This window comes from Callorhinus ursinus, unplaced genomic scaffold (assembly GCF_003265705.2).
Source record: "Callorhinus ursinus isolate GAN/ISIS: 27379988/994484 unplaced genomic scaffold, GSC_fseal_2.0 scaffold51, whole genome shotgun sequence".
Taxonomy (NCBI): Eukaryota; Metazoa; Chordata; class Mammalia; order Carnivora; family Otariidae; genus Callorhinus; species Callorhinus ursinus.
Genome location: NW_027397113.1, coordinates 7,344,444 through 7,366,825, shown reverse-complemented (window position 1 = coordinate 7,366,825; position 22,382 = coordinate 7,344,444). Strand labels below are relative to the sequence as shown.

General features: G+C 46.8%; 1 protein-coding gene, 1 long non-coding RNA gene and 1 other non-coding gene across 4 annotated transcripts; 2 read left to right on the top strand and 1 right to left on the bottom strand.

Moving 5' to 3' along the window:
• Window positions 1-5,379: 5,379 nt before the first annotated feature.
• PLAAT5 (phospholipase A and acyltransferase 5) lies at window positions 5,380-15,752 on the bottom strand. Of its 2 annotated transcripts, none has more exons than XM_025879473.2 (6): window positions 15,566-15,752; window positions 14,771-14,855; window positions 13,086-13,194; window positions 9,978-10,092; window positions 7,200-7,462; window positions 5,380-5,658 (listed from the first exon to the last, which is right to left on the bottom strand). In XM_025879473.2, the coding sequence occupies exons 1-6, from the start codon at window positions 15,654-15,656 to the stop codon at window positions 5,566-5,568; spliced, it is 756 nt and encodes a 251-aa protein (XP_025735258.1). In that variant the 5' UTR covers window positions 15,657-15,752; the 3' UTR covers window positions 5,380-5,565. The 2 variants fall into 2 exon arrangements, with proteins under 2 accessions (XP_025735258.1, XP_025735259.1); XM_025879474.2 differs by having other exon boundaries at window positions 9,984-10,092.
• Window positions 15,753-15,825: 73 nt separating this feature from the next.
• On the top strand, window positions 15,826-19,506 carry LOC141370958 (uncharacterized). Its single transcript, XR_012375488.1, has 3 exons — window positions 15,826-16,015; window positions 17,670-17,749; window positions 19,102-19,506. It is a non-coding gene; the product is annotated as an uncharacterized lncRNA (long non-coding RNA).
• Window positions 19,507-20,246: 740 nt separating this feature from the next.
• Window positions 20,247-20,353, top strand: LOC112829844 (U6 spliceosomal RNA). Its single transcript, XR_003209761.1, has one exon. It is a non-coding gene; the product is annotated as a U6 spliceosomal RNA (small nuclear RNA).
• Window positions 20,354-22,382: the final 2,029 nt, after the last annotated feature.

Here is a 22,382-nt window from a genome sequence, read left to right as displayed (position 1 = left end):
CATCATTATGCATCTTTGAGCCTTAAGAACTCTCTTCCCCTAACTAGGGGTTCATTATCAAGCAGCTCTTAAAAAAAAAATAAAATAAAGCAGCTCTTGATCTCAAAGTTCTTGTTTCGCCAAGTGGAGATATTACTGCTATAAACATTTACCCACTTAAAGCCCTGGATCAAGCGTGTCGAGCGGGAGCAGCTGTTTCAGGGGCCACAGAGTCTGTGGTGAAGGTAAGAAACACATGAAGCACGGGGTCAAGGGAGGTCCTAAAGCATTTAAAACAGCGCCTAGAGCGGCGTGCACGCTCCGTGAATGTCACTATTACTTTTGTCGTTAGTCTTTAGTATTGCATTCTTATCAACGGTTGGCAGAGCTCGTCTGAGAGGCTTCCCATCCAGCAGACGCCGCCCTCCAGCCCCAGCCCCCTGCTGCCCCCTGGGCCTCGCCTCACCCAGAGCTGCTCCAGGTTTATCCCATGCAGACACAGGCAGCTCGATGACATCACGCCTGGAGAGAGTTCTGCTGCTATGACATGGGGGCCGCAGTAGCCTTGTCTTTTTGACTCAGAACTCCTCACTGCCACCCTGACCCCTGCTCGTGGGTTTGGGCAAAGGTGAAGGAAGCCTGTTGTGGCCTCCTCCGCTGATTTTCTCGAAAGCCTTTCTTTTGAAGCAGAAGCGCAAGTACCCGAATGTATTCACTCACAAAGCATCCCCCACATGGCTACAGACTCAGATATGCCTTAACTTTGGGGTTGAACTTTAAGCAATATGTCTGAAAGCAAACATAAAAATTAATCTCTTATATTTAACCTAGCAAACAGAATAATTTGAGTGAGCAAAATATTAAAAAAAAAATACCCACCATAATCCAGCAAAACAAAACAAAACCCAAACCACTTCCTCTGTGCCAGGAAGCAGCCGTGAGGTCCACGAACAGTTGTCTTCTAATCACAGGCTCTGCCTAACTGACAGATGGCTTCAACCGCACTGGGAAGACACAGTTCAAGAGAACAAAACCTTACATGGCTCACAGAGCTTCCCCCGAGTTTGTACGGCCATTTATTGTTTTGCTCAAGTGACAAAAGAAGTTTCGGTAGGAAAAGCATGCGGGTCAGAATGGTCTATGCGTCAGAAGGCAGTGCATTCTGTTCCCACTGCCCTAACGTTGGGCCGGACCATGTGTGGCACAAGCATCCAAGTCCCACAGATACAGAAACCAGCCTTCCCTCTAAGATCTTGCTTTTTTGGAGCCCTTGTGCCCTGTTGGTGGGAATGCAAGCTGGTGAGGCCATCATGGAAAAGAGATGGAGTTTCCTCAAAAAAAAAAAATAAAAAATAAGCCATAAAAAAGAATGAAATCTTACCATTTGCCATGACAGGGATGGAGCTAGAGAGTATTATAGTAAGTGAAGTCAGTCCATCAGAGAAAGACAAATACCATAGGATTTCACTCGTATGTGGAATTTAAGAAACAAAACAAATGAGCAAAGGAGAGAGAGAGAGAAACCAAGAAAGAGACTCTTGACTGTAGAGAACAGACCGGTAGATACCAGAGGGGAGGTGGGTGGAGGATGTGAAACAGGGGATGGGGTTGAAGGGGTGCCCTTATCATTGTGAGCTCTGAGTCATGTATAGAACTGTTGACTCACTATATTGTACACCCAAAACTAATATAACACTGGATGTTGTCTATACTGGAATTAAAATTTTAAAACTTCATTAAAAAATTAAAAATAGAATTGCCATATCATCCAGTAATTCAACTACTGGGTATTTACCCCCCCAAAACCCAAAAACACTAATTCAAAGGGATACATGTGGGTCACCTGGGTGGCTCAGTCAGTTAAGTGTCCGACTCTTCTTTTTTTTTTTTTTTAATTTGAGAGGGAGAGAGTGCAGAGCAAGAGTGAGCATGAGTGGGGGGAGGGGCAGAAGGAGAGGGAGAAGCAGGCTCCCCTATCCAGGGCTCAATCCCAGGACCCTGGGGTCATGACCTGAGCCAAAGGCAGATGCTTAACTGAGCCACCTGGGCAACCCGTGTCTGACTCTTGATTTTGGATCAGGACATGATCTCACTGTCGTGAGTTGGAGCCCTGCACTCAGTGTGGAGCCTGCTTAAAATTCCCTCTCTCCCCCTGCCCCTTCTCCTACAATTGCACTCTTTCTCTCTCTCTCAAAAAAAAGGGAATACATGCACCCCTATGTTTATTGCAGCATTATTTGCAATAGCCAAATTATGGAAGCAGCCCAAGTGTCCACCCATAGATGAACAGATATATATAATTATATATATATAATTATATATATATATATAAAGGAATACTAATTATCCATAAAAAAGGATGAAATCCTGCCATTTGCAACAACATGGATGGATCTAGAGAGTATCAGGCTAAGTGAAATAAGTCAGACAGAGAAAGATAAATACCACAGGATCTCACTCATATGTGGAATTTAAGAAACAAACAAAGAAAAAAAAAAAAGACAAACAAAAGCCAGACTCTTAAATACAGAGAACAAACTGGGGGTTGCCAGAGGGGAGGAGGGTGTGGGATGGGTGACATAGGTGGTGGGGGTTAAGAGCACATTTACCATAATGAGCACAGAGTCATGCAGAGAATTGCTAAATCATTATATTGTACACCTGAAACCACTATAATACTGTATGTTAATTATACTTGAACTAAAAAATTTTTTTAATTAAAAATACACAATTTCCATAAAAAAATAATAAAATAAAATCTCATTTTTTTGACCAAGCTCCCCTCCTGCATGGCTGCAGGAGACCCAGTTCCCTCCCAAGGTTTTCCAGAGACATGGACCTGGACCCCCCCGCCCCAGGCTGCTCGCTTCTGACGGACCCCCTCCAGCGGTCCCTGAGCCTCTTGTCTCTGCAGCAGTCTCTCTCTTGGGTACTACAGTCTTGTGCTCTGGCTCCTTCATCCCCCGTCTCAAGACAAGGCTCGAGAATAACAAAAGGTGATTGTGAGCATTAGGCAGACACTGGGGAGCAGTTTATCTCTACTCCTGGTGTCTCAGGGGACTCCCCTCTCTGCCGGTCTCCCCTCAGCCTCTCGCCTGCTGCCATAGAGGAGGGCTTCATTGTTTCACTCAGTTGGCATCCCTGACTGACATGTTTTCCACTCCTTATCTCCCACTCCCAGCCAGCAAAACCAGATCCCTTTACCATCACAATACTCTCTGCAGAGCTAATCCAGTGTTTCCTGAAGTTGGCCTTTCAATCAGTAAGCAAAACACCCGGATTGTGCACAGCCCCTGCTGGCTCTGTGTCAGGACTACTGGGCCCCTACCCTGAAGGAACCCGGCACGGTCAAGTTCTCTGACTTTCCCTGTGACATGCCCAGTGAACCAACACCACCACTGACCCCACTCGCCCAACCCCCCAAAGGGAAAAGGAATAAAAACACTAAAAAAAAAAAAAAAAAGCACACAAACAAGAAATCCGTGTGTAACATCTCAGAAACATTTGCATTCACATGACTTTCCCTTAGGGTTTCCTGGAACAGCAGGTATGTGCCTTATAGTTACAAGACTGAAAAGGTTCACCCGAATGGTTCCACCCAAAGCAGAGATTTCAGTTTTGACCCTAGAAGGCAGAAACTGCTCCAGGTTTGTAAACAGTGCTTTAAGAAACCCTCCTCCCCCCACACCACCCCACCCCTGCAAAGTGTAGGGTGTGCGTTCCAGAGCTCGCGGCTTTATGGGCAGCTGGGAGGTAAGAGAAGACAGCTGTCCAGCAGGTGGTCTCCACCCCATGCTCCACTGTGACTTGCGTCCTTCTAACCAACTCAACTTCTCACTGCTGTCCCTGAGCACTGCTCGTGGGTTCAGGCCAAGGTGGGGAGAGCTAAGGTGTGGCACGTGGTAGATGCTCAAAAATGTTTGTTGGATGAATGAATGAACATAAACCCTGATTACGTGCCTGAGGCCCTCGGCCCCACTGGGTGCAAACCCAAAGAAGCCACAGAAGTGTCTTTCTGTCCCAAACCTAAGCAAGAGATGGATGAGCCTTTAGTTTAGAAGTTACTAAACACTCTCTGGCGTGGGGGAGTTGTCTGTAAATCAAACAACATCCGGTTTACTGGATTAATGATTACTATGGTCTGGGAGGTCAGTCATTCTTCAGAATCAAAAGGTTCACTAATCCCTGAGCGACTTAATTCAAAACTAAAAGGAATATACTTTATAAAAGATACATTCCTGGTGGTTGGGTTCTACTTCAAAGGAAGTCTCAACCTAGACAATAATGAAGAAGGAGCAGAAGGGAGCGGTATCGGGAACTCAGCAGATTCTGGGGGGTGGGGGGAGGTGATTGGAGGGACTCAGGGTAATAACGGCTTTACCCTCATCATGATTCGCAGAAATGAGGGCATACGCTCTACCTACCAACACCCAGATCTGCCAAGCAAAGCAGAGAGAGAGAGGCCATTGGGAAGGGCAGATGGAAGACAGAGACATACACCCAGACGCCAGCGTCTAGGGAACAGGAGAATGTAGTCAAGTTTGGATTGCTAAGAAAAGAACGGAAGGGAGGGGGTTAGGGAATGGAAGAGTTTCACTGAGGGTCTACTTTGTTCAAACAGGAGAAAGGCTCCTGGGCGATCCTAACAGATCTCATGTGAAATATTCTGGGGGCTCCATCTTGCTCTCGTCCACATCGATCACAGTTCCTAGCCATTCTGAGAGTCCCTCTCTAGCCTTCCCAGATGGCTTCAGCTCTCAGTGGGCACCAGCAGTCCCTGGTCATAATTCTGGATCTGCTGTCATGCCAACAGCGGTCAACACACAAAAAATCGCTCCTTCCTCTCCCTCATGCACACAGAAGTCCACCGAGGAAATTATTTTAAATATTCATCTGCAATCAGTGAAAATAACAGTTTCAGATTTCCTGGTAATTCTAAAGTAGAAAAGCAAAGTAAATGTTGATTATACTTTAAAGCAAGGGGGTGTTAAACAACAAAGAATAAGGCTGGTGTATGATTTTGGATTAAGCACAGATGGCCCCGAATAGCAAGCCACTGAGCTTCCTTCCACTCCACGCCCCCCCCCTACCCCGCTCAACCCCACACAGCGCTGCAGGTCAGGAAGAGCAGGATTCTCGTGAATGCAAAAAGCTGGAGACTTTCTAGTTCAAGAACAAGGACTTCTGAAAAAGAGCTCCCGGTTCCTGGGAATGTTCAAGCAGGGGTTTCCTGGCTGGTGTAGGTGGTATCCAAACATCGCAGACCCGAGTCAGCCTGAGAAACAAGCAAGGCCCTTCCCGCAGGGAGGGAGATGAGACAAGCCTATGAAACGCCCAGCACGTTGCCCGGCGCCTAATGGATGCATAATAATAAATATTAGGTTCGTCTCACCCCGCGAGTCCACGGATCTAGGATCACATATATTGGATGTATTTCTGGAGGGGTGATTGGATACATTCTAGATTCTTCCAGAAGAACACAGTTTTCTCGAGCGGGGTTATGGAGAGAGAAGGCAAGGGGGGCAACGAGGCACGTGTCCTTGCGGATGGCAGGAGTACTTCCTCTGCTTGGAGTCCCGAGCGCCTTCAGGCAGTTACGGGCTTGGGCCTTATGCTCTCCACCATGGCTGAGAGGACCGCTCCCGCAGCCTTTGCCCCTTCCCTCAGGGCGTGCTCTACCTGCAAAGCAGACCAGTTCACAGGACACTCAGGGGCCATCCCAGGCTTGTGCCCTGCCCTGCCCCTACTGCCCCACTCCCTTTCAGCACCCGGCCTGCCTGGAGGAGGAAGCCACCTGCGCTAGCCTCTATTTCCAAAGATCCTAGGGTTGCAAGAGACCTAGAGAACTCAGGATGGCTCGAGATGACAGTCAGAGGCAGACGCACTCCCTGTCCCCCCCGGGGGCATCCACGGTTCCTGGCCTTCTTCCCTCAGAGCCATGCAGCCCAGGGTCTGCCTCTAGGGTAGGGCTCAGAGGCAAGGGGTCTCGGAGTGGCTCAGCCACCGAGGCCCTCATCCTGCAATCAGGGAACCTGAGAACCAGGGACGGGAACTCACTTGGACAAAGTCACGGTGGGAATTAGTGTCTGAGCGTGGCTCACGCTCCATAGAAGGCCCCTTATCATCCATTTGGTCCCTGGGGTCTTCTTGTCATGCACAAATGCTCTTGGGATAGGAGATCCCTTACACTGGAGCCCCCAAGCTCCCCCCCCGCCCCCCCCGCACTGGAGAGAGGCCTCCAGAGAATGGAGTGCAGGCTGGGGGAGGGCAGAACACAAAGGAGGAAGGTGCAGAAAGTGGAGGGGGACAGGGTGTGGGTGACCTGCTCACGCTCGCTCCGCAACAGTAGAGAGACCAGCGTCGGGGTTTGAGCCCAGTGCCCTGAGGGAACATAGGAACCACAGAAAAAAAGGCAGAAAAAGGATGTTCCTCCTTTAATTCCTCATTTCTCAGTCTATTAAAAAGGGGATAATAAATACATCCTCTGCTCCTCTCATGGGGTTTTAGTAAGGAGCAAATAGGAATGAGGGCTGCTCAATTTGTCCAGATATTTCGAGCTATTTGTCAAAGCTCTTGAACACACGGACTGTGCCTCACTGGCTTTATCCCTGCCCTGTGTGGCGGCGGGGGTGGGGGTGGTCACAAACCCAAAGGCGACATGCCCGGGCCAGGCCGGTAAGGTGGGCAAAGCTGGTAGGTGGCACGTCGACCCCCACAAGTCCCATCTAAAGAGGCAGTCACTACTCGGCCCTACAAGGTGTCAGCAAGCAGGAACGCGGGCCTGAAGGCCTGATCAATTAGTTGTTCTAGAAAGGTTGTGATTTCAGATCTTTTTATATAAAACTTCTGTTTTTAAATGTTGGCAAATAGTACAAATTAAAAAAAGAAAAAACAAACCACTACTCATCCAAGCAAAACATGTCTGTGGGCCAGATGTAGCTGAAAACCTCACTTCATCCCTGTTTTGTAGAAGAACAAACAGTCTCAGAAATAAAACGGTCTGGCCAAGGAGACCCCCCAGTGTCCTAGCTCTACAGCCCAGAGCCTTTGCGCTCCTCCCCGGGTTAACAGAGGGGAAACCACCTCCTGAACCGTAAAGTCCTGTAGAAGTAGAGCCCACCAGTACAACAAAGAGCACGAAACCACTGACCACCGTTCTGATCACTGATGAGACGACAAGCCCCAGCAAGAAGCCACCGTCCGAGCAAAAGACGTCATACCTGCTGGCTCCGGGGCACACCGTATCTGAGGTCATTGACAAAGTGCTCACAGTTCCTTTCGATCAGGCTGTACTGCACTATCTTGTTGATCATCTTTTTTGTCCGCCGGATGATCTGGTCCACGGGCAGGGGCAGGTACGTCCCATCCAGCTTGTTGTTGATCTTCCAGGAGCAGCCATGCAGCACGTCCTCCAGGCGGCTATACTTCACGACGGCGCGGTTGCTGAAGACGGAAGTGATGCTGCCCACCTCAAATTCCTCACCTAGAGACCAAGATGAACAGAAGCTGGAAAGCTGCGAGGGACAGCAAGGGACGGAGCACTGGCTCATTCTAAGCTGTGGGTCAAGGTGCTTCCCTCCGAGGCCTCAGCTTTGGCATCTGTCAAATCCAAGGCCAAGGACCAGGAGTTGGATGAAATGAGCTGCCCCCCAGTGAGACACCTGTCGCCTGAATATCAGCCTGCCTATCAACCTTTTTTCTTTCCTTTTTTTTTTTTTTTAAATGACAGATGATGTTGAGCATCTTTTCATGTGCTTATTGGCCACGGAGAAAAGTCTATTCAAATCCTTTGCCCATTTTAAAAATTGGGTTATTTGTCTCTGTATTATTGAATTGTAAGAATTCTTTACATATTCTGGGTAATAGAACCAGGTCAGATATATGTTTGCAAATACTTTGTGCATTATGCAACTTGTCTTTTCACTTTATTTTTTTTTCTTTTTAAGATTTTATTTTTTTATTTGAGAGAGAGAACACAAGCAGGGAGGAGGGGCAGCAAGAGAGGGAGCAGACTGCCTGCTGAGCACAGGGAACCCGATGCGGGGCTTGATCCCAGGACCCTGAGATCATTCATGACCCAAGCTGAAGGCAGATGCTTTAACTATCCGAGCCACCCAAGTGAGTGTGGCTGCTTGGGACCAACTTTCCCAGGAAGATTTCTGCCCTGCACCGCACTCCCCACTGTCAGCAGTCTCTTCCTCATAAAACTCTAGAACTGCCTTACAGCGCAGCCCCAGACTCCATTCTGTACTGTAGTGACCTGACCAAGTACTAGGATTTGAGTCTTGCTTTCCTAACCAGACTTCAGTAATCTTCACAAACGTGTGCTAAGCACCCTTAGGTGTGAGCGTCCGCTCCTGGCTGTGGGGCTGGCATGGGGTTCTGTGACCTGCCTCCCTCTGCAGTCTCAGCTGGGCACAGGGGAGGCCAAGCAGACTGGGCTCTGGGTGCCTCCCACCCAGCTTCCGCCCAGAGACACTCTGCCTTTCTCTCTACTCAAATATTTGAGATTTGAAAACAGGGTTCCATAGATCTGAAAGAAGAACCATTTGAAAGGTGCTATATTATCATATTCAGTCCCTAGAGGAGACAGCTGCTCAGAGACAGTCAAGAACCGCCCAACGCCAGGGCGGCCCGGTGGTAATTTAAAATCAAGGCCATTTTCCTGCTCCGACCATAAGGATAGGCAGATGTGTGTGCTCTCCCCCTCCGAAAGTTGACCGAGAACAAGAAGTGTCCCTTGTCCTCTTCATACGTATTTGAGGAATATCTCCTAATGTTACAAAAGCTGGGAGCGGGCCATTCAGCTTTCAGGAACAGAATTCGTTTTTAGAGGAAGATCTGATGGGGAAGGTGGGGACATATCAGTTAGCGACCGCTTTGGTTGTATGAGAGGGAGGCTCCTGGACTTAGTCTGGAAAGGGGATGTGGAGGTGATGTGGAGTGCCTTTTACCTTCTCCGTGTGTAAATGGGGCAGGGAGAGGGGCTCTGCTGCAGGTGAGAGGCGGGGCCCAAGGATGAGACGGAGGGGGCGGGGGTGAGGGCCGTGAACACGGTGTGGTCACAGGCCTTTGGTCCCAGCGCCTTTCTGCAGTTTCATCCTGAGTGGGCAGAACTCACACTGGATACAAAATTCAAAAGGCATCAGGGCATGTGCAATGGTGTCCCCCAGTCTCCCCTTCTCCCAGCACCTCCGGGTCCCTTTGCCCAAGAGGACCACTGTGACTGAGTGTGTCTCCCATTCTATCTTCTACCATCACCACGTCCTGTCATCAAATCTCCACTAATTTTAGTGGAGACTAAATTTTAATTAGTCACCGGGGTGCCTGGGTGGCTCAGTCATTAAGCGTCTGCCTTCGGCTCAGGTCATGATCCCAGGGGCCTGGGATCAAGCCCCACATCGGGCTCCCTGCTCAGCGGGAAGCTTGCTTCTCCCTCTCCCACTACCCCTGCTTGTGTTCCCTCTCTCGCTGTGTCTCTCTCTGTCAAATAAATAAATAAATAAAACTTAAAAAAAATTTTAATTAGTCACCAGTTGAATCTCCGCCTTGTGTTAGGCAACCTTGAGACACTTGAGAAAGGAAGGCTGCGTGTCCACGCTGAGGCGGGAGCAGCCTGGGACAGGTAGAAAGAGCAGGGAGACGAGCCAGGGTGGACGTGCCCAAGCCAACAGGAAGCCAGAAGCAGCATTTGGGGGCCATCAGAACATGCAGGCATCTGCATCCCTCCTGGGGAAGCCTCAGAAATATGAGGAAGGATACCGAGGCTCAGCGAACACGGGGGACCCCTTGTGCATTGCATCTCCCTTAGGGCTGGACACTCGGTGGTGTTTGGTAGACAGAGATCAAGCTCCATCACCTAGTCCACTAAGGGCCCGGAATGCGTCGAGTGTTTTATTGCTAATGAAGGGCAGCAGCCGAGGAACACAATAACTAAATGCACTTCTTCTTACTCTGCTAACTTCAGTATCAATATCGATATGTCAAAGAGTATCCACCCTTACTCGGGGCAGCCAGATGCACCACGCAATCATCTTCCACATAGATGGCCCAGTGCTCATAGCCGATTCGAAAAATCTCAATCAGGTCTCCGGGTCTGGGTCTTGGTTTGCCCTGTAATGGGAGAAATAAGATAAAATAAAGAAACGGCACATGCCCAAGGAACTCCGGAGACACGGTGGGGGGGATTAGCTACAGCTCGGCCTAAAGACACTGGGTTTCATCACTTTGTAGAAATCCAGGCTACCAGAAGCTCCCTTCCCATACAAGACCAAAGGACCCGCCCCCCACTCCTGCTGTCAATCGTTATTAAAGCCACAGAGGCTAACTGAGCTAACTATCAACGTGTTGCCACTGGGCTCCAAATGCTTATCACAGATGAGCTCTGTGATAGGTGCGGGAACTCTTTTAAGCTTTTCTCCTTGAAAATGAGCACATTGTTAAGCATTGCAAGAGGAAAGGGTTCTCCCGCAGTTTCTGGCTTGGGACAGGGGGTGGGGCGGGTCTAGTGTGGGTGTGAGGACTTCTGGTGGAGCTCTGCCTGAGCCAGAACCCTCCAACAATAACCTTTCTGAGCCCTTTGGCAGAGAAATCAGTGCCCAAACATCGCCCGTACCTGCTGATGTCTCGATTCCCTCTGCACGTCTCCCACATGGACCACCTGTGGTCCAGAGGGTGCCCCCCTCCTTTGCATGCTCAAACCACCTGCTGACAGCCAGCCCCCCACCCCCTACGCTCCAAAAGGTTGTACTTGCCAGGAGTTACAGTGCCACCCCAGCCTGGCCAAACCAAATTTCTCTGCTCTCCTCTCTAACGAGGTCTGAACCCCTTCCAAGTCTGTCCTTCCCTGAGTATTCTCCCTCAGCCCTAGGAGGCCAAATTGAGGTTTTTCATTTCTTATAGTTACTCTTACATAGTTTAACAATTCTTTATAGTAAACTTCCCCCTGTTTAATCTACTGGGTAGTTTCTATCTTTGGATTAGACCCAGGATGCTGATACTCTCTCTCTTCAAAGAGGCCTGGGGAAGAGACTGTGTGGGTGTATGTATGCCCGTATGTGCACAATAACTTAAAAATTTATTAAGAGGGTAGATCTCATATTAGGTGCTCTTACCACAATAAAAAACAAAAGAAAGTAAGAAAAGAAAACCTAGAGCTGGGCCATCAGAGCCTGGGGAGACCGAGGGGGCCATGGAGTCGATCACACCGCCCTAGTCACCCATCAGCTTTACGACGGCGTTGTCACTTATGCAACAATTTGCCAGTTTTAGTCTAATTTCCTCAAGGCTGCATCTCACCTCTCAGTGCCCAGCTCTATTTCCCTTGCGGAGGACAGCAATTTGCCTGGCAAAAATTCATAGAAGAACCATGAGAGACTATGGACTCTGAGAAACAAACTGAGGGTTCTAGAGGGGAGGGGGGTGGGGGGATGGGTTAGCCTGGTGATGGGTATTAAGGAGGGCACTTTCTGCACGGAGCACTGGGTGTTATACACAAACAATGAATCATGGAACACTACATCAAAAACTAATGATGTAATGTATGGTGATTAACATAACAAAATAAAATAAAATAAATTTCACAGAAGTAAAAGGGGCTTTTAACCTGTTTCTTTTCTGAGATACAATTTACAAAATTTGTTTAACCATCACCACCATCCATTGGACTTCATCAAAATTTAAAAATTTTGTTCTTCAAAAGATGTTAAGAGAATGAAAACAAAAGCCACAGACTGAGAGATAATACTGCAAAGCATATATCTGATGAAGGGCTTGCACACAGAATTTCTGAAGAAACCAAGGGGAAAAATGCGCAAAAAGATTTGGACACTTCACCAAGGAAGATATATATGGAAGATGTTCAGCATTGTTAGTCATTAGGGAAATGCAAATTAAAACCACAATGAGATCCCTACCGACCTATGAGGATATCTACAATTTAAGAGACTAACCATACCAAATGCTGATGAGGATGTGGAGAAACTGGAACTTTCACACACCAATGTTGGGAATGTAAAATGGCACAACCAGTTTGGAAAACATTATCTTTATGTCTTATGTAACTCTTTAAACTATGTAAGAGTTTTATGAAATGCAAATTAACGTATAGTGACAAGAAGCAGATCAGGTGCTGCCTGGGGATGGAGGTCAGGAGAGGCGGGTTTAAAAATACAACTACCATATGGGGGCGCCTGGGTGGCTCCGTCAGTTAAGTATCTGCCTTTGGTTCAGGTCATGATCTCAGGGTCCTGAGACTGAGCTCTGTGCGCTGGACTCTGTGCTCAGCAGGGGAGACTGCTTGAGATCCTCTCTCTCCCTCAGCCCCTTCCCCCCTCAAATAAATAAATAAAATCTTAAAAAAAAAATACATCTACCATATGATCCAGCCATTTCATTCCTAGGTATTCACCCAAAAGAAAAGACAACATATGTCCACACAAACACTTGCACACAAATGTTCACAGCAGTTTTATTTGTAATAGCCAAAGACTGGGAACAGCCCAAATGCCCATCAGCAGGTGAATGGATAAACAATGGTGTATCCATACAGTGGAATACTACCTAGTAACAAAAAGGAATGAACTATTAATCACATGCAACAATATTGATATAACTTTAAATAATTACATGAAATTATGTGAAAGGAGACAGACAAAAAGAGCACATACAATATGATTCCATTGACATAAATCTCTAGAAAATGCAAATTAACATATAGTGACAAGAATCAGATCAGATGCTTCCTGGGGATGTGGGTGAGGAGAGGCGAGCTTTACAAAGGGAAACAACGTTTTGGGAGTTACGGAGATGTTCATTATCTTGATTGTGGTGATGGTCTTGTGGGTGCACACATAGCATACCAAATATATCCAACTGTATATTCTAAATATGCGCACTTTATCGTATGTCAGTTAAAGCTATGTAGTTATACCTCAGTAAAGCTCAGGAGAGTTCAACAAAGCTGTTCTAAAAATTTTTTTAAGGCACAACATCGCAAATCAGGATGCACTTCAACCTGCCACACAGTCTAAATTAAGTAAAACACAGTCTGTAGAAAAGTCGCAGGCGCCACAAAGATATGCGCTAAGAACTCTTGTGATACCCACCTCAGTGGCCTGCTTTGTTAATTTCCCTGCGCTCTCAGGCTTTGGGGTTGAATTCGACTCTGCTCTTTTCTGGTTGGGTGTGGTCTCCAAGTTAACTATGGGCTTCTCCCTAAATGAATTTTGTGAACACAGAGTTAACAAATAACACGATTCCACGATTATTGGAAATTCTGTATTACTTCAGATTTGTGATTTTCAGACCTCTTTCAATTTTGAGACCCTAGGAAACATCCTCCCCAAAGCTTGTTTCTGTGATCATGCTGTTAGCTGCCATGCAAAATAACTGCCGTTAAAATGACTGTTAAACTGCTAATGATAGCAATGAGTAGCTTTCAGGATTTTTTTTTTTTATTGCTGATCAGCTTTCTTACATGTTTATCAAAATGACACTTGCATATAACTTTAAAAAAATGGTAACGGTACATAATGGCTTCTAATGAAATGCAACAGGCCTCTACTCCCTCCCTTCTCTCTGCCCACCCTCCTGGGAGAAGCAAGCCCCTTGAACTCTTGAGCTGTTTCTTCCAACAGCTAGCTCCATATTTCTGGGAAATCTCATTAAGCCTCAATACTGTAACTGCAAGTATCATGAAAGAAATCAGTATATTTTGTCCCTTGAACCAAAACGTTGTTAAGAGAGGGCTGAAACCAAAGGCAGGAATATGCCTTGGGATAGTATAGTGAAATATATTGGGGTCAAAAAGGCCTGGGTTTGGGGCGCCTGGCTGGCTTAGTCAGTAGAGTGGTGGAGTGTGAGACTCTTGATCTCGGGGTTATGAGTTCAAGCCTCACGTTGGATGTGGAGATTACTTTCAAAAAAATAAAATCTTAAAAAAAAAAAAGACCTGGGTTTGAGTCCTGGCTCTGATCTTTCCTGTCCAACCTTGAGCTAGTAAATGAATGTGTCTGAACATCAGTTTGATTATCTATAAAATAGACATGAGAGTATTTGTCTCGCAGAGTTGTCAGGAGGGTTAAAGGAGAAAGCATACATACACACCTGGTACATTACCAACCAAAAAAAATGGCATTTTCTTTGCCTTTCCTCCATGTTTTACCTCTTCTCCAAAGTATAGTGTATGGGGCTGGAGTATAGCTCTTTGGGGAACGTTCAGACCCTCAAAATTTTAAAAAGAAGCAAACTGGGGGCGCCTGGGTGCCTCAGTCATTAAGTGTCTGCCTTAGGCTCAGGTCATGATCCCAGGGTCCTAGGATCGAGCCCCGCGTCGGGCTCCCTGCTCCACGGGAAGCCTGCTTCTCCCTCTCCCTCCCCCTGCTTGGGTTCCCTCTCTCGCTGTGTCTCTCTGTCAAATAAATAAATAAAATCTTTAAAATAAAAAAAAAAGAAGCAAACTGTGTTTTTAATGAAAGTGAATTGAGGAAATTTGCAAGATCACATCATTCATTAGTGAGACCAAGTAGTCATGTGGTAAGCGCCAGTTCTCAGGGTTCTGGAGGTTCTTGTGGCTAGAAACTGATGCCGGGCAGGCCCAGTTAGCGGCCCCAGGCCTGGTGGTAATCTATTATCGGCAGCACACCAGCCTTCCCTTCACTGGTTGGGGGGGGGGGTAGGCTGGTTCCTATGGAAACCACCTCTGGATTTGCTTTACAGAACTGCCATCAAAGTCGGTTCTTCAAAGGCTTCCCCACCCTAAGACCCAGTCCTTCCATACAAAGACTCTTACCCCTCCTGGACTCTTCTGCTCAGCTCTGAAGTTCCCTGCTGCCGCTCCTTGGCAGAGAGCTGGACCAACGCTTGAGATGATTTTTCTAGTGGGGGGTGGGGAGGAGGATGCTATTTAAACCACAACTGCCTCCTACAGGGAATGAAATCTGTGAAGGGAGAGTTGGAGCAAACACCTTGACATCTATGTGAAGGTGGGCTCAGAGCTCCAGTCGAGAACCGTGCCTGGCCTGGTCGGCCCTCAATCAGTTTTTGGGTAAATGAAGGGGATTGTGGGACTAGATGCTGGAGAGGCCCCAGTTCCCCTGGGAAGGAGAGACTCAGGAATTCCCAGGGATAAAATCGAGAGGATGAAGTGAGATCCCAGAAATCCAGAAATCCGGGGGCTAAACCTGACAACAGAAGCTTCTGAGGACCTAGAGTCCTAGAGCCATTGTCAACTCTGTTGGGGAGCTGCCACCTACGCTTCCATTTCCACCCGAAATAGGGTCGGAGGGTAGATACCCGAGAGAGGCACTGGACGCCTGGCTCGCTTTGATTGAATTACCAACAAAAGATCATTCCCAAGTATGCGCTCACTCCGGTTAACGGGCATTTTGCTCGACCAACACAGAGCTACGAGGAGCCTTGAAGGTATCTCTGGTGCCTTCTCTGGGGGTCCGACGGCCCGCTGGGACCTGAGAACTCCCCTAGTAGGGCCTCCGGGCTCGGTGCAGAGGAGCCCGGTTCCTGCGGCCGGGCGGACGCGGCACAGCTGACCTGCCGGGGGCTGCTGACCGGTCCCCAAGCCGCGTACCTGTGGCTCGCGGGGCGGGTTTGGGGCGCGGCCTGGGGAAGCGAGAGAGGTGGTGCCTGCTCTCTTCGTGGGCGGCGGGGCTCAGGCCCATCCCGTTTCTGCGGCTGGGGGAGCCCGGGGCGGGGGTGGAGGGCGCTGGCGCAGCGCGGTGAGGCCCTGCAGAGGGCGGAGGGCCGCCAAGCGAGGGAACCCGGGGCGCGCAGCAAACGGCGGGGGCGCGCGGGCGCTGTGCGCACGGCGGAGGGAACCGAGAAGGCGCTCAGGGCGGCGCTTAGAGGCCCAGGAAAGGCGGCGGCCGAGGTCATCCCGGGAGTGGAAGGCAACGCTGAACAGTAGGCACGGAGGCCGGAGGCGCGGTCCGACGTGGCTGCAGAAGCCAGACGGAGCCGATCGAGGAGCGACAAACGCATTGATGCCAGATTAGGAGGGCCTGGGGAGACACGCTCAGGAGTTAAGATCTTGAGGGATTCAAAGTTTTTATTTGAATTATTTATGACCTAAATTATATATTTTGTAACTAATTATATATGATATGTAATATATGCAAAAGAACACATGGAGGGGCGCCTGGGTGGCTCAGTCGGTTAGGCGTGGGACTCTTGATAACAGCTCAGGTCTTGATATCAGGGTCGTGAGTTCTAGCCCAGGGATGGCTCCACGCTGGGTACTGAGGCTCCTTAAAAAAACAAAAACACATAGAATACATGTATTGCGAAACATAGTAAAATTACTGCCCATGAATACACCAGTCTACTTAAGAACGGGAACATACCTAGCACAGATGCTCCTACCTGTGTTTTCCTCCCTTATCCCATCCTCCTGCTGCCCTCTGCCGGAGGTAACCTTTCCCACTCTTGTGTCTATTATGCCCTCGCTGCTTTTTTTTTTTAAGATTTTTATTTATTTGAGAGAGAGAGAGAGAGAGAGCATAAGCAGAGGCAGGGGCAAAGGGAGAGGGAGAAGCAGACTCCGTGCTGAGTGGAGAGACCTTCCCCGGGCTTATCCTAGGATCCTGGGATCATGACCTGAGCTGAAGGCAGATGCTTAAACTGACTGAGCCACCCAGGTGCTCCCATGCCCTTGCTTTTTAAGATAGCTTTTTAAAGTCCCTTCTTTGTACTCCTCATACATTGTTTTTGCAGATTTGAAGCTTTATAAAAACGGGATGCTGTATGTTATCTTCTGCAACTTGCTTCTTTCAAAGCTGTTTCCATCATACATACATATTACTGTATAAATCTGTAATTCATTTCCCCTGCTGGAAAATATTCCATTCTGTGAATATACTACAATTTATCAACCTGGTGATAAAGCCACATGGTTTTTTCCTAATTTGGAATTAGAAGCTATTGAAGAGAACCCAAATTGTGCCCTGATGGATGTACACAAAAGATTCTACAGAATTTAGTACCTGGGAAGGTGTGCAAATATTCAACCTTACAACAGAATACTAAAACATTTTCCCAAGTGATGGTGCCCATTTCACTTCTACCAGCAATGTGTAAGAATTCTTGTGGATTTATGTCTTCACCAACACTTAGTACTGTCATACTTGTTTTTTCCAGGTAAATGGATATAAAATAGTATTTTACTAAGAAGTCTTACTGGAAGTTTTAATTTATATTTCACTGATTACTAAGATTGAAATCTTTACATATATGTATCAGCCATTTAGATTTCCTCTTGTAAAAAGTGCCTATTCATGTCTTTTGCCCAATTTTCTTTGGAGTTGTCTTCTTATTAACATGTAGAAGCCGTGTATGTATTCTTGATGCTCATCTTTGTCGGTTCTATTTGTTTACACGTATTTTCTTCCAGTTAATGGCTTGTCTTTTCACTTTTTGAGGTCTTCAGATAAAGAGAAGTTATTAACTTTAATGAAGTAGAGTTTATCAGTCCTCTCTTTTGTGATTAGCACTCTGTGTCTTGCCATGAAGTTCTTTCTTGCTCCGAAGTCAGAAAAATATTCTCGTATATTTTCTTGTAAAAGTTTTAAAATTTTGTCTTTTTCATTTAATCTACTTGGAATTGATTTTTCCCCATATGAATAATCCCCATATGATTTCTCTCAGTCTTGTTTATTCACTGTTTCTTCTTCCCCCAGGAATAAGCAAGACCATCTGTGTTATGTGTCAGACTCTAGTGAATGAGCAAGAATATCGTTGGCTGTCTTCTACTCCACTGGTAAATATGTCTGTCTTTGTGTTACTATCATGTGATCTTAATTACTATATCTTGATGGTAAATCTTGATATATGGAATTCTTGAGACTTCCCCCCTTTATTCTTCCACAGGAGTTTCTTGGCTATTCTTGGGCTTTTGCCCTGCCATAAATATTAGCTTGCTAAATTGCTCAAAATACTCTGTAGACATCTTGTTTGAAATTACATTGAGTCAAGATTTCAATTTGGCAATTTTGACATCTTTACAAAATGGAGTCTTCCCATTGATTACATATTATCTCTGTTTGTGAGGTCTTCTTTAACAACTTTCAGTGAAGTTTTATATTATTCTTCATAAAGATCTGATCTTTGGTATATTACATTTCTCCCTCTACTCATTTGGAAGTTTATACTCTATTCTTTTATTTATTGCCCTTGAAATTTTAACATGCATGCCCAAAGTCTAAAAGTAATATCTTAAACACCCCTCTGCAGCAATGCGAGGACATAAGAACACTCACCCCTGTCTTCCTCTCCCATATTATTTTAGTGTTGCCCTTTTTCAAAGCCTGAATTCACATTATTACCATTCATATATTACACAGACATATGTTTTATTTTGCCTGCTGGCCACTACCTTTGCTCCTCACTCCTTGCATTGCAGACCTTCCCTCTGAGGTCATCTTTCTTCTTCCTAAAACATAGCCCTTTGGAGCTCCTATCTCGAAGATCTTTGGTGATTCACTCCTGGCTCTCGTGGTCCGCAGATGAGGACCCTAGACACTCTTGTGGCATCATGTGAAGGAGCTAAGGTGGAGGAACAAGAGCTGGGGGGCTGTTCGGACAACCAGGCTGGGCTGGAGACTGGGAGAGGAAGGACTCCTACCTGTGGAAGGGCCCAAAGGGAGACCCGGGGGCCTCTCTGAAGGGATCCTCAGAGAGTGACAGAGAGTACTTGAGTAAAAGAACTTTGCCTGCACACCCTCTCTACCAAGACCACATGAGCAGAGGCCCCAGCACTAGGACTAGAATGGCATAGAGCTGGAGAGAGTCCATTAACTGCCCATGGCTTACCCAGGGTCTGTCAACTCTGGTCTTCCTCCTTGCCCCCAGCTGCAGTCGTGCGGAGTGTGCTCCTCCACGCTCCCAGGCCCTTAGGCCATGCATCTCATCCCAGGTAAATTAGAGATAAGATCAAAGCTGAGCACTGAGTTGTGGTTTTGATTTGGTTGATTTTCTTGGTGGGTATTTATTTATTTACTTATTTGGGGGGGTTGTTTGGTTTTGTTTTTATTATGGAAATATTCACACACAAATAAAAGTAGAGGAAAGATAATAATGGATCCCCATTTACCTTTCACCCAATCTCTCCAGGCTTCAGTACATGGCCAATCTTGCTTCATCTAGAATCCCACCCACTTCCTCTACACTTGGAATATTTTGGAGCACATGCCAGATGGCGGATTATTTCATCAGTAAATATTTCAGTAAATATCTCTAAAAGATAAGGCGACTTTTCAAAATGAAGATGACCATGATACCTTTAGCACATTTAAAAACATTTTAGCAGTTCCATAATGTCATCAAATAGCCAATCAATGTCTACATCTCCCTGATTTTGCTTATATGTCTCCTAAGTGGTTTTTGCTTGGACCGAAATCCAAACGAAGTCCACAAGTTACAACCAGTTGATGTGCCTCTTAATTTACTTGAAAGATCCATTGAAGTAGGAGTCAGCACCTACCCACTAACTACCACCCATTGCCTGTTTGTGTGTGGCCTGAGAGCTAAGACTGGTTTTATACATTGTTCAGTGGTTTCAAAAATAAGATTATTTGTGTCATGTGAAAATTATATGATATTCAGCTTTCAGCATTGATGTTTGATTTATTTTTATTTATTTTTTTAGGGTTTTATTTATTTATTTGACAGAGAGAGAGAGCCAGAGAGTATAAACAGAGGGAGTGGCAGAGGGAGAAGCAGGCTCCCAGCTGAGCAGGGAGCCAAACACAGGGCTTGATCCCAGGACCCTGGGATCCTGGAAGCATGACCTGAGCCGAAAGCAGTAGCTTAACCAAAACTGAGCCACCCAGGTGCTCCCCATGTTTGATTTAAACATAACCATACCCAGGGCACCTGGCTGGCTCAGTTAGTTGAGTGTCCGACTCTTGATTTCGGCTCAGGTCATGATCTCAGGGTTGTGAGATGGAGCCCCACACCCAGTTCAGAGTCTCCTTAAGATTCTCTCTCTCCCTCTCCCTCTGCCCCTCCCCTGCTCTCTCTCTCAAAGAATAAAAATAAATAAATAACCATATGTTTTATTTTCAGGTTATGTATGGCAACTTTCCCCTACAAGGGCAGGGTTGCGTAGTCGCTGTGGCATCTGAACCTTTATAGCCATCCAAGCTTAACATATTTACCCACTGGCTCTTTACAGAACATGTTTGCCAACCTCTAATCCTATAGGTTTCTCCTCCACCTCTTTTCTTCCTCATAACTTTTTAATTGAAGAAACAGGGGCACTGGCTCGGGCAGCACACATACCAAAGTTGGAATGATACAGAAACAATTAGCATGGCCTCTGCACAAGAATGACATGCAAATTTGTGAAGCGGTCCATATTTAAAGGAAAAAAAAAAAAGAACCAGGGCTATTGGTCTTGTAAAGTCTCCCGACGGGCTGAATTTTGCTGCTGTTGTTCAATATGATCATTCACGCCCTATAGTCCTACACACGGGTACCCAAGTACAGAGACTCAATCAAATCAGATTGGGCGGCTTTTTCTTCAGGAGGATTTCATTAGTGGTGATGTGTTCTTCTATCAGGAAGTAAATATGTCCATTTCTGTTTCTTTCTGCGGTGTCGCCAACATTGATGACCAGGGCTAAACTGTTACGGAGTTTCGGTGACCGAAAATGATTGGAAAGTGCCAGGAACCCAGCAGGAAAGAGAGAGTCAACCTACATGGTCACGAGCTGTGGGCGGGGGAAAAAAAATCAAGCTACGTCAAGTTTTTGGTTGAGATTTTTCCATAAACTTCTGTTCCATGGGGGAGGGAAGAAGGTCCCTAGGATAAACATCAAAGGAATGAGAAGTGTTGTGTTAGCCTCCTGAGGTTATGGGTGATGCCTGCTCTTCCCCCATTTTACAATATTTCCGTCCAGATGGTTTGATCTCTGTGGGGCGGGGTGGAAGATAAATAAAAAGCTGCTGGCTTTGTCCTGTGGGTTTTCCCCTCCAAATATATGTCGTCTCTCTCCAATGAAACTGGGAGCTCCTTGAGAGCAAGAGTGATTGCCCCTCCCCGTAATGACCACAGCGCACAAAAACTCCCTCACAGGGCAGAAGAGCACCCAAATAAGTTGAAACTGTCTTCTCCAGAGTGTATTAACATGCTTTCAGGCAACAACACCTTCATTCCTTCAACAGATGCTGATTGAAAGACAATTATAAGAGAAGATTATTAACAATTATATGCCAACAAATTGGGCAATCTGGAAGACAGTGATAAATTTCTAGAAACATACAAACTAACAAATGCTGACTGAACATCCCCTGTCCATGCCAATTCCTGCACCCTCCCCCTCCTCCAAAACGGTCCTGACTGGAATTAGCTCCCCTCTCCTCCAGATTATACCCACGGCTTCTCTGTTTTTCCCTTAGTGCCCCAGACTCTTCCCAATCCTTCGGTTCAAGATGCTGGAGGGTTTTTTTTTTTTCTTTTTTTGGCCCCTTTTCCTCATCTTTCTTATCCAGCCAGATGTCCAGTTCTGTCAGTCCTTCCTGTCCAAGATTTCTGCTCATTATCCTACCCTCTGTTCCAAGATGGTGCAAAACTGGTTCCAAGAGAAAGAGGATCCATGAGACTCTCCAGTGACCTAGAAGGGAACCAGAGAGAAGAAGGGGGTGAGATGTAGACCAAAGTAGGTGAATCTGGGCATTAGTCTCTCCCTAGGCCCAGAGTTACACCCATTCAGGAGCAGGGGCAGGGAAAGAAGTTTCTGGATCAAAGAATGGGGGAGAGTGGGGCACCCTGACATCCCTGACCACAGTTTATGATTCCCAGCTACTAATTGGTTACTCATTGATAAATAGCTACATTTGCCTCAGTGATGATCTTCGGCCAGTGGGAAGAGCATGGGCTTAGTGTGAGCTTGGGCCAGGACTCCACGCCTGCTGGGGGAGACAGAAGGAGCTGGTGGCCCGATGGGAGCCAGAAACCACAGCTCCTTACAGTCATTCATTCTTTAAATACATTTTGAGCACTTGCTCGGTATCAGGCATTGCTTGGTGCTGAGGGTGTAAGTATAAATTTGCCTGCCTGGAATTTATATTCAGGAAGTAGGGGGAGGGGGAGACAACATCAGACAATTCCTCAATATATAATGACCAATTATGATTAGTGCTCAGAGGGACAAGCCCAGGTCTAGGGAGCTGGGGTGGGGTGGGGGCACCATCCTGGGGCAGGGGGATGCCCCCCTCCTGTCAGTATCAGGGTCATCACCAGCCCTTTCCCCTTTCCCACACGTTCCCCTCCCTCTGGCTCAAGAAGAGGGATTTGCCCTCTCCCACCCCTGGATGGACCCACAGACACCAAGGCCCTCTCTTATTCTGTAGCCTCCCATATTCTACAAGCTCTGGAGGTGCTTTAAGCC

Coding starts and splice junctions, on each gene's coding strand:
- PLAAT5 (XM_025879473.2), bottom strand. CDS start 15,656: ATGGGCCTGAGCCCCGCCGCCCACGAAGAGAGCAGGCACCACCTCTCT. Junction 10,093..13,085: donor TAACAAAGCAGGCCACTGAG/GTGGGTATCACA, acceptor CTCCCATTACAG/GGCAAACCAAGACCCAGACC. Junction 5,659..7,199: donor GTGTGCCCCGGAGCCAGCAG/GTATGACGTCTT, acceptor TCTGCTTTGCAG/GTAGAGCACGCCCTGAGGGA.